Below are 10,202 nucleotides of genomic sequence, written 5' to 3'. Positions count from 1 at the left end.
GAGGCATTTTTAAAGGCCCTTGCTTCTTGTGTTTTCAGGCAGCAGCTTTCACCCGTAGTGAAAAAACCAATCAGATAACTTGCCTGAGCCTCTTGAATCTCCTTTTTGAGGTTCCCTGCTTAACTAGGATGATGGCCCCTGGAGGGATTGAGTTGCACATGCAGGACCCAGAGTGTGGGAGAACAGAGGGGATGGTTTCATTCAAATATGCCCAGCTGCTGGCAGATTGAATAAACGCTCCATGGCATTCAAACTCCTTATGTTGTCTGTTGTCTATGAGCTGGCTAGGTGTACCCTTTTACTATTTGAATTTGAGCAATCAGTAGCTCTATTTGGGGTGTGTGTGTCTGTGTAAAGATGGGGTCTCCCAGTTTCAGTTACAGCAGTTATTCAGTTAGAACCTATCTTCATCAGTGTATTAAAGTTCTTTATATATATATATATATCCTGTTTTGTTTTACAGATTTGTAAGACTCCAGGGCCTTCAAGCTGTGATTAATCAGATGGTTCCTGAAATGACTGGGAAGACAGACGCTTTGGTGCCCATCGAAGAGCGTATGTCTGTGTATATCTAAGACCTCCTTTGTACACATACACATTGACACCAGAAGACAGGCTCGTTCTTGTGCACACTTGAAGAGTTTTACAACTGATGAAAATTAATTTAAGAATCAGATGGAGCAACTTGACACTACTGGGCTCAGGAGCCCGGGGAGAAAAATATGTTACTAATGGTCAGTTTTCCACATGGTCTTCACGGGTAAAGAAAGTTTGCAAAAAGAAGAAAAAAAAACTTGCACAGTTCAAGCCTCAAAAATACCTCTGCAGTTTAAAGAAGGAACTAAGTGAGAAGGAGGCCGGGGGAGAAGTGTGGTGTCAGGCAGCGCGGGCGGCATCATGCAGTGGGTTTTGCACTTTATTTTCCAGTGTTTTTGGTGATTTGGACAGACTTCAAAACTCTGGACTGAGAAGTAACTCTGGCTGTGTATGACTTCAGGAAAGCAAGGTCAGGTATGATGGGACGAGTTTGAACATTGAACTGGTTCCTTTGCCTTTTTCAGTTAACTGTATTCTCGAAGTTTTAATTTATTATTTCCCTTTTCCTTTCCTGTATCTATAGGAGAATATTTTAAAGTAGCAATTGAAACCAGTATTTACAAAATAAGTATCAAGGAACATCCAAGCAAAGCTTCCTTTCCTTGGACTGTACATGTGGCATTTGGAAGCATCTCTGAATGTGAGCAGGAGAGCGCCCAGCAGCACAGCACGCTGACTCTCTAGGGAAACAGTGCGGAAGAACCCGACTCTTGTCTGTTTTCATGTTAAGGGCTTCTCTTCCCTGTTGAGTCCAAGAAGACTTGCATATAGGAGGAAGAGTACGTGATGGACTTAATTCTGAGAATAGTCTTTTCCTTCAAGATGGAAGAATAGGTATCTTTAGGAACAGAAAGGGGAGAAGCCAGTAGGGGAGGGAAGAAGGAGACTGGGCAAAAGAGATAGAATCCTGTAGTGAGGCTCTGTTTTGTCAACGAGAGGATTTAGGATTCACCCAAGGCAAACACTTGTGCCACTTAAAGAGCTTTAGAACCTTCTGGCTCTGTGAGCAAAGGGGTTTTCTCTCTCCGCCTCTATGGCACTGAAGAGTGCACCGGTCTGTGGAGGGCCAGTCAGATGGAGCCCAGCTCTCTGCCAGGACACAGCAACCTGCCTGCTGGGAAGCCAGGCCGGGCCCTGAGGTGGGAAGTTTCTGGTTCAGAACAGTGGGGAGAGTCTTTTTTTCTTTCTGAACTTGGACTGCTGTCTGCACAAACTCTGGTCTGTTTTGCACGGTTTGTGTGCCTTTTTTTCCCTTTATGCAATCTTTTTCAGCTTTAGCAGCAGAAATTTGTGTAGTTGAGAAAACACGCCAGAGGATGGCTTCAGAAGGAAGATGATCCCATGTGTTCTGTCTCTGCATCTGAACTTTTGAAGAGAAAATTCCAGCTCGAGGGATTCTTCAAAGCCTTAAGTTACTTGAAATCTATGTATTTGCAACCCTTTGTCTCTGGAATCATATTACACTAAACTGGAATCTCAGGCTGAATGAGAATAACCAAGTTGAGTAAAAAGAAGAAAATCCCCTTTCTTGATCAGCACGTGTTAATGACGCTCTTCCTCTAAGGACTTGAAAATAAAAATGGACGCATGTTGTTTTTAAGCATTACCTTTTCCTAGCAGACTGCCATCATCTTTTCTAGAGGAATTTTTTCACTATGCATTTGGTGGCTCTTTATAAAATACTGACCTTGTAGTTAGATCCAGGTCAGTCTTCATTAAAAGGGGTCGGGGAAAACAACGCAAGCCAACCACAAAAATCAATCAGTTGATCCATGAAAAGTATTGGTTTAAGTTTTTCGGCATTCAGCATTACTTTTTAAATAAAACCGTTCGCTGGAAAAAAGTATGTATGCAGCGGTGGAACATGGGCCTGTCCTTTGCAGCGACTCCAACATCCTCTGCCTGTCCTGGAAGGGGCGTGTTCCCAAGAGTGAGAAGGAGAAGCCGGTGTGCCGCAGGCGCTACTATGAGGAGGGCTGGTTGGCCACGGGCAACGGCCGGGGCGTTGTCGGGGTGACCTTCACCTCGAGCCACTGCCGCAGGGACAGAAACACGCCACAGAGAATAAACTTCAACCTGCGGGGCCACAATAGCGAGGTGAGCTGGGGTTTGTTGCACTTTTGTCTGATCACTTGGGGTGGTACTCTTGAGCCCCCTCCCCGTGGATTCAGAACTTACTTTGCTCCACTTGCTGCCAAGTGACACTTTCCGAACTGTGATTTCTGTCTCCGGTGTCCCAGGAGGAACATGTTAAGGTGGACACGGTTCCCACTGGCCTGTGTCCCTCCCCGGATGTGTCCGTTCTCTTGGGTGCCCTCACTCTCCTGTCCCGGTGGCGGGCTACGCACCAGCAGGGACGCCAGGGCGGCTCTCTGCCCAGTCTGGGAGGTTCGATTAGATGATCCCAGTCAGCGAGTCGTGCTCTCAGCCTTTTTGGTCAGCCTGTCTGCATAACAAAGAGTTGTGCCCGTGTGTGAGACTGGCTCTGTAAGCAGTGAAGGTGGTGTTGTCATCCTCACCTTACTTGGTTAGCGTCCGCCTTGCTCTGGGTGATGGTTTAACACCTGCCTTGTATTTCTTGTACTTGGAAGTACAAGAACAAAGGAATTCATTGGACAGAGGTGACAGAAGTAATTGACTGGACAAGAGCCATAGTTTTTCATATCTGATGGGTGTATTATTGAGGATATTATGCTGTCTCTACATATATATGGATTTCTCTGGGCTTCTAAAACATAAACAGTTGTTACCACCTGTGAAATCCATTTGGCCGGTGTTTGGTGAGCAGTGTTTAAGCGTTAGGTACTGCATTTAAAGGAAGAGATGTACTTGCGTAGCATGCTAACAGTATTCATGCTCCCCTGTTCACTAGCTTATTTGTGTGTTTTCTTGGGAGGAATCCATCGTAAAATGTCCATGCATGGTTACCGGATAGTTGTAAAAGAGGGAGAATATTTTTGAAGTAGATCGTACAATAAAGTGCATTAATCTTGGGCTTACATCTCAGTGATTATGCATGTGTGCAGTCACCCATGTACCCTTCATCCAGATCGAGATGTAGAACATTCCAGCTGCCCTCGCAGGTACCTGCGGCCCCTTTCTAGGCTCTGCACCCCGCTGAGAGGTGACCCACATAAGTTGTGCCTGTGCTTGAACATCATGTAAATTCATCATATACCCTTTGTGTCTGGCTTTTCTCACTCATTGTACTGTTTGTGAGATCCATCCCTGTTGTGTGTACTGTTAATTTGTTCTTTTTGATTGATGTTAGTTTTCCATTTAAGGAAGAAGCCACAGTTTTTCCATGCCTGTATTGATGGGCATTTGGGTTGCTTCCAGTTTTTGGGTGTTTTGGCTAAACCTGCTCTGAACGTTTGTGTTTTTTTATGGATCTGTGTGTGCACGGTGGAATTTCTGAGTCCTGGTGTAGGCATACATTTAGGGTTAGTAGAAATCACCAATTTCCCAAAGCGATAGTGCCACTTTATGCCTCCCCATCACTGTATGAAAGGTTGAGTTGTATAAAAAACTTCGTTTGAATTTGAAATTTTCATATGAAAAAAGTGGTTTTATCCAAGGAATTATGTTTTATAAATACCTCTATACCTACAGCACACACACACATGCACAAATCTACACGTACGTATGTGTACATATACTTACATACATATGCCAAGCCTGGTCCTGTTTTCGTACCACTGCACGTGGTGATCAACTTTCTTAAACGTTGAGATTTGAAAACCACTTTTGATTTAAAAACATACACACAGAATTTAACATATTTAAGGATCTATACACTAATTCTAGTGAGAAAATGTGGCTAATTTTGGATTAAAGCCAGTGAAAAGTCATTGCAAATCTTTTTTCTCTTCCTTATGCATTCTTCACGAAAAGGTAAGTTGGCAGATTTATGATCACCCTTTGTGGTATCATAGTGATGGGTGGAAGAGAGGACTGTGTTTTATTTCCTGGGGTGCTGGCCTCTTTTCCCATTTCTGTTCCTTTTTTTCCATATGTCTGTTATAAGTAGTTCTAGCTCTACCATTTAACTAGCTGGTGTGTTCCTGTCCAAGTCATTCAAGTCATTAGTTTATTCATGGTTAAATTGAAATAATAATTCCTTTCTTCCAGAGTTGTTGTAAGAATCTGTGAGGATATAGTTTTGCAAGGGCTTTGAAAATGGTGGATGCTGTGTATGCGGATGATGATATTGTGTGTGCCTCATACACCCTGTTTACTTAGCTGTATTCTTACCATCTAGCCCTTGTAATGCTACTTAATACCCTTACATTTCATTACTAGTCTGACTCATGAGGCCAGAGACAGTGTTTTTTGATTTTTGTTTCACAGTTAAGATTTGAAAACACATATGCAGTCAGTAGATATTTATTGCATCTCTGTCGTGGGCTAGGTGCTTGTGTGTACTTGCCGCCATGGGCCAAGATAAATTATGGATTATGCCCGACGGGAGTCCATAGTCTAGCAGTAAAGGCGAGGTGTGTACCTGGATATCTCTTTCTCCGTGTGTGTTTCAGTTAAGTATGGAAAGAAAGAGTTGGGTCATTGAAAGAATTAAGGCTGAAGTTTACCGCAGATTTTGTTGTGAAGATGACGTTTGAGCAGGGCTTTGAGAAATAGATAGAATTTAGGCAGTTTTTTTTCCTGAGTGATACAAGAAGATTAAGCTACATTCTGGCCTCCGAGAAGCAGTTTCTCTCTTCTGTGTGCCATGAAGGTGCTGGGTGTCCTTTTTTTTTTTTTTTTTTTGAGTTAATTCATGACAGTGCAGATTTATTTATTTATTTATTTATTTATTTATTTATTTACTATGTTATGTTATGTTATGTTAGTCACCATACAGTACATCCTTAGTTTTTGATGTAATGTTCCATGATTCATTGTTTGCGTGTAACACCCAGTGCTCCATGTAATACATGCCCTCCTTAATACCCATCACTGGGTTGGCCCACCCTCCAACCCCCTCCCCTCTAAAACCCTCAGTTTGTTTCCTGTAGTCCACAGTCTCTCATGGTTTGTCTCCCCCTCTGATTTCCCCCCTTCATTTTTCCCTTCCTTTTCCTAATGTCCTCCATGCTATTCCTTATGTTCCACATATAAGTGAAACCATATGATAATTGTCTTTCTCTGCTTGACTTACTTCACTTAGCATAATCCCCTCCAGTTCCCTCCATGTCGATGCAAATGTTGGGTAATCATCCTTTCTGATGGCTGAGTAATATTCCATTGTATATATGGACCACATCTTCTTTATCCATTTGTCTGTTGAAGGGCATCTTGGCTCCTTCCACAGTTTGGCTATTGTGGACATTGCTGTTATGATCATTGGGGCGCATGTGCCCCTTCTTTTCACTACATCTGTATCTTTGGGGTAAATACCTAGTAGTGCAGTTGCTGGGTCATACGGTAGCTCTATTTTTAACTTTTTGAGGAACCTCACTACTGTTTTCCAAAGTGGCTGTACCAATTTGCATTCCCGCCAACAGTGTAAGAGGGTTACCAATTGACAAGGCTGGGTTTCCTTTGGCTCCAGCCTAAGCATGTGTCTGTATTCACCTTATCACATCAGGTGCATCCCCAGGAAGATGCATTTGGGGTCTGGCTGGACAAGGACAAGGACCTATATGTATATTTTGCCATCCCTGGGACAAATCCACCACAGTTGATAGGAGGTTGATATACTTTGCTCTTCCCGCTATTCCATGAAATGTTTACTGTGTATAGGTATACTCTGGTTTGTAATGGGGATTTTATTCATATTGGGGCATTCTATACTCCAGTTAATCCATGGCAGAAGGTTTAAGCAAGGTGCTCCTTAGTAGTCTATCTAATTTACACAATGCTCAGATGTAGCTGTTTCTGGGCTTAATGTATCAGCGTGCAGTTGTAGTCAAGTTTGAAAAATCACATGCTTGTGTTCATGACCTGAGTTAAAGATAATTTGTTAGTGACTCACTTTATGTGGCTCTTCTGGTAAAGCAATCACCTCTGCTTATTTGTGTGAGCATATTTCAGTATGCTAGGTGACCATGTCTGTCTTGTTTCCTTCCCAGGTAAGCCTTTTAAGTGTTCACCACATAGGCACATTGCATTCAGAGAGCAGAGACTGCTGCTCAGGGTTCTCTCAGAGAACCAGAGGCAGCTGTTCTTTGCCTGCAGTCGATGGAGGAAAGCCCTCTTTAGGATCACCCTGCAGGTGCAGTGGCGGCAGAAGCAGCTCAGGGATGCAGAAATTTGGGGCTTTGTTGGTGTGCACAAGAGATTTAAAAGTTTAATTATGTACAGCTAATTAAAGATATGAATTGCAAAACGACAGTCCCTCGGCCTTTCTTATGCTTTTTCAGATAAACTTGTACTATAATGACAATGAAACAAACAATGGGAACTTACCTAATTTCATATTCTGGAAGGGTGTTTGAAACAATAAAGTGTACCTACTAGGTTGATCCATTTTTATCTTCCAGTGTTAGTATTAAAGATTTTCTGAGTGGGAAAAGTGGGATAAGAGGATCTTCATGGTGAGACTGGGAAGATGGAGCAATATATGAATGAAGTAAATGTGGTATTTAAAAAATATTTTTTTATATTTCGGAAATGTAGCCATAGTTAATTTTCCTGGTGAGGGATGTATCTTCTTTTTTATTTTTAATTTTAATTTAATTTTATTTTTTAAAAGATTATATTTATTTCTTTGAGAGAGAGAGAGCGCACGAGCATACACGTGTGCACACACAAGGAGGGGGCGTGGCAGAGGGAGAAGCAGGTGCCCTCTTGAGCAGGAATTCTGATGCAGGACTCGATCTCAGGACCCTGGGATCATGACCTGAGCCGAAGGCAGATGCTTAACTGACTGAGCCACCCAGGCACCCCTGTATTTTCCTTTTTAGAATAGACTTGAAAACCTGGGTGGTGGATGTGCTGGGCTGCAGAGTGCTGCAGTGGAGCAGAGGGTGAAACCTTGGGGCCAAGAGTGGCTGATAATGCTTTCTGGGGATGGGGTTGGGGCGTGAGCTGGATCTCGGAGCCCCTTTGGGTTCTGTACACACTTGAGAGCCCACTGTCGGTTGGCCACTGCTGGGCTTTGGCTCCACAGCAGCCAAGGAGCAGTTCCCGCCCAGGTGACCTTTGTGTCAGAGGATGGATATGGTTTACATGGAAATGAAGTTGGTGACAGTAACTGCTGGTGACAGTTGCCATGTGTTACGTAGCCACAATTTTCTATGTATTTTATGTCTGTTATTATTATTATTTTTTTTTTTTAGCTCTTGTAACAGTTCTCTGCTGCTCTGTTTTATTCCTCTACCCAGCTGAAGAATCTGAGGTTCAGAAATGTTCTGGAAGTTATCCAAGGTATAGAGGAGCTAGATGATGATTGCAGGCCTGGGATAAAATTCATGTCTGACTGTTTTTCCTTCTGTAAGACACTGCTACAGCAAAGGTGAACCATAGTGATCAGATAAACAGAGTTATGAGTGACTGTGTTTTGAATGGTGAAGAGTTTGGTGAAGTATTGGAGCTGTGTGGGTTGGGAACACTGGACCCTGAGTAGTTATGATGAAAAAGCAATAATGATGAATGTTTATGGGATGAAAGAGGTACTGCTTTTGGTTTTGGGTTGCATTCTAAGACCATTAGAAGACAGTTGTATTAAAAAAGAAGTGTTGAAAAAAATCACGTGGGTATAAAAATGATCTTTCAGTTCAGTGCATTGATCCACCACTGTGGAAAACTGAACTGACATCATTGACTCAATTTGTTATGGAATTTATTTGGTTATTTTAATGGGTTTATTATGTTTTTATAACTTAACATATTATTGTATTTATAATTTTAATATAGTTTATTATGGAAATAATAGTCTTCAAGAAGTAGCGTCTAAACATGTCACTGTGATACTATGATAATGTATGAATGGCTCTAGTAAGCCTCTTGGAATAAAGAGTGTAACCAGGTATTGTAGACGGAAGGTGTAGGTGAGAAACAGCTCTTTTAAATGTGTCTTACCAGTTGTTATTTTGAACAGGGAACTGTTCTAGCAAAGAGCCAAAGTAAGACTATTTCTGTATATTAAGATTAGAATTTTGTGTCACCTAAACTGGTTTATCTGTTTTTACACCAGGGCTCAGTAGTGTGGGTTCATCTTTATCACAGGAATACTTACACGTGGGTAAATGCTAATAATGAAAAATAAGTGTTCTTCTGTCTCCTTCCCCTACCTCCTGTCCAGGCAATTCACCAAAGGCTTATATTATTACCTGTTTGATTAATCAGTTTTGGGATTTTATCTGTTGGCTTCTTTCCTATGTTGGCAGGTGGAGATTTATCTCTCCCTTCCTTGATCACTCTGCCCAACCTTGCCCTGCAAGCTAATCATCCCAGTATTGCTCTATCATAATTGGTTAATTCATTATTCAGTGTTTACATTATTTAAACTGTGTCAATATTGTGCCCAGGCGAGTCAAGTAGGATACTATGATTATATTTCCTTTACTGTTCAGCATTTTTTCCCTTTGTGATAAAAATAGTCTTATATTTCGGGACACTCAGATGGCTCAGTTGGTTGGGCATCTGCCTTCGGCTCAGGTCGTGATCCCTGGGTCCTGGGATTGAATCCCACATCCGGCTCCTTGCTCGGCGGGGAGCTTGCTTGTCCCTCTGCCTGCTTCTCCCTCTGCCTGCTGCTCCCCCTGCTTGAGCTCGCTCGCTCTCTGTCTGACAAATAAATAAATTAAATCTAAAAAAAAAAAAAAAAAAGTTTTATTTTTCCTGATGGTTTGGTTTCTTCATCTGTTCTGAATCTTTTGGCATCTTCAGTATGTTTCTGCATATTCAAACCAGTAAGGTGATGTATTGGTTCTTTTTGTTTTTGTTTTTTTTTACCTGGAGACCTCTGTCTGGGAGTCCTTTGTCCTCCTGTTGCTCTTTGGATTGGTAGCTCTATGGACCTGCTGCCCAGCTGACTTCCTGAACTTCCCTTTTGTCATCACCCTGAGAATTTCCTTTGCCTCTTACTTCTGCTGTATCTCTTGTTTCTTCGACCTTGTATCTTTCTCTTTCTTGGTTTAACTCGTTCTTTTGTTGGAGCATAATCACCAGTATCTTTCTAAGAAAGAATTTGTAAGTCATGAATTTCAAGACTTGTATGTCTAAAAATGTCTTAATTCTTCCTTCACTCTTGATTGATAGTTTGTCTAGGTATAGATTTCTAGGTTGGTTCCTTCCAAATTTTGAAAGCATTTTTTCAGTCTTCAGACTTGGAGAGTTATTACTGAGAAGCATAGCAGTTAAGGCCCTGAAGCTAGACTCTGAATCCTAGCTTTAAGTATATTATTTAACTTCTTTTTTTTTTTTAAATCCAAGTTAGATTTTGTTTTCATTTTTTTTTTAAAGATTTTATTTATTTATTCGACAGAGATAGAGACAGCCAGCGAGAGAGGGAACATAAGCAGGGGGAGTGGGAGAGGAAGAAGCAGGCCCATAGCGGAGGAGCCTGACGTGGGGCTCGATCCCATAACACCAGGACCACGCCCTGAGCCGAAGGCAGACGCTCAACCGCTCAACCGCTGTGCCACCCAGGCGCCCCTATT

General features: G+C 42.1%; 1 protein-coding gene across 5 annotated transcripts in view; it reads left to right on the top strand.

The window, feature by feature from the left end:
* The window catches only part of TULP4 (TUB like protein 4), a 230,938-nt gene that overhangs the window by 59,525 nt on the left and 161,211 nt on the right, over positions 1–10,202 (top strand). For 3 of the 5 annotated variants that reach the window (XM_048225873.2, XM_057310916.1, XM_057310917.1), the window contains exon 2: positions 464–2,694. In XM_048225873.2, coding sequence (XP_048081830.1) covers positions 2,443–2,694 — 252 coding nt within the window. In that variant the 5' untranslated portion in view covers positions 464–2,442. The remainder of the gene's footprint in view (positions 1–463; positions 2,695–10,202) is intronic. The other 2 variants (XM_048225871.2, XM_057310918.1) reach the window with 2 other exon arrangements.

The sequence above is a fragment of the Ursus arctos genome, unplaced genomic scaffold (assembly GCF_023065955.2).
Source record: "Ursus arctos isolate Adak ecotype North America unplaced genomic scaffold, UrsArc2.0 scaffold_13, whole genome shotgun sequence".
NCBI classification, from domain to species: Eukaryota; Metazoa; Chordata; class Mammalia; order Carnivora; family Ursidae; genus Ursus; species Ursus arctos.
The sequence above is the reverse complement of the archived record's forward strand: the minus strand, read 5'-3'. Positions and strand labels throughout refer to the sequence as shown.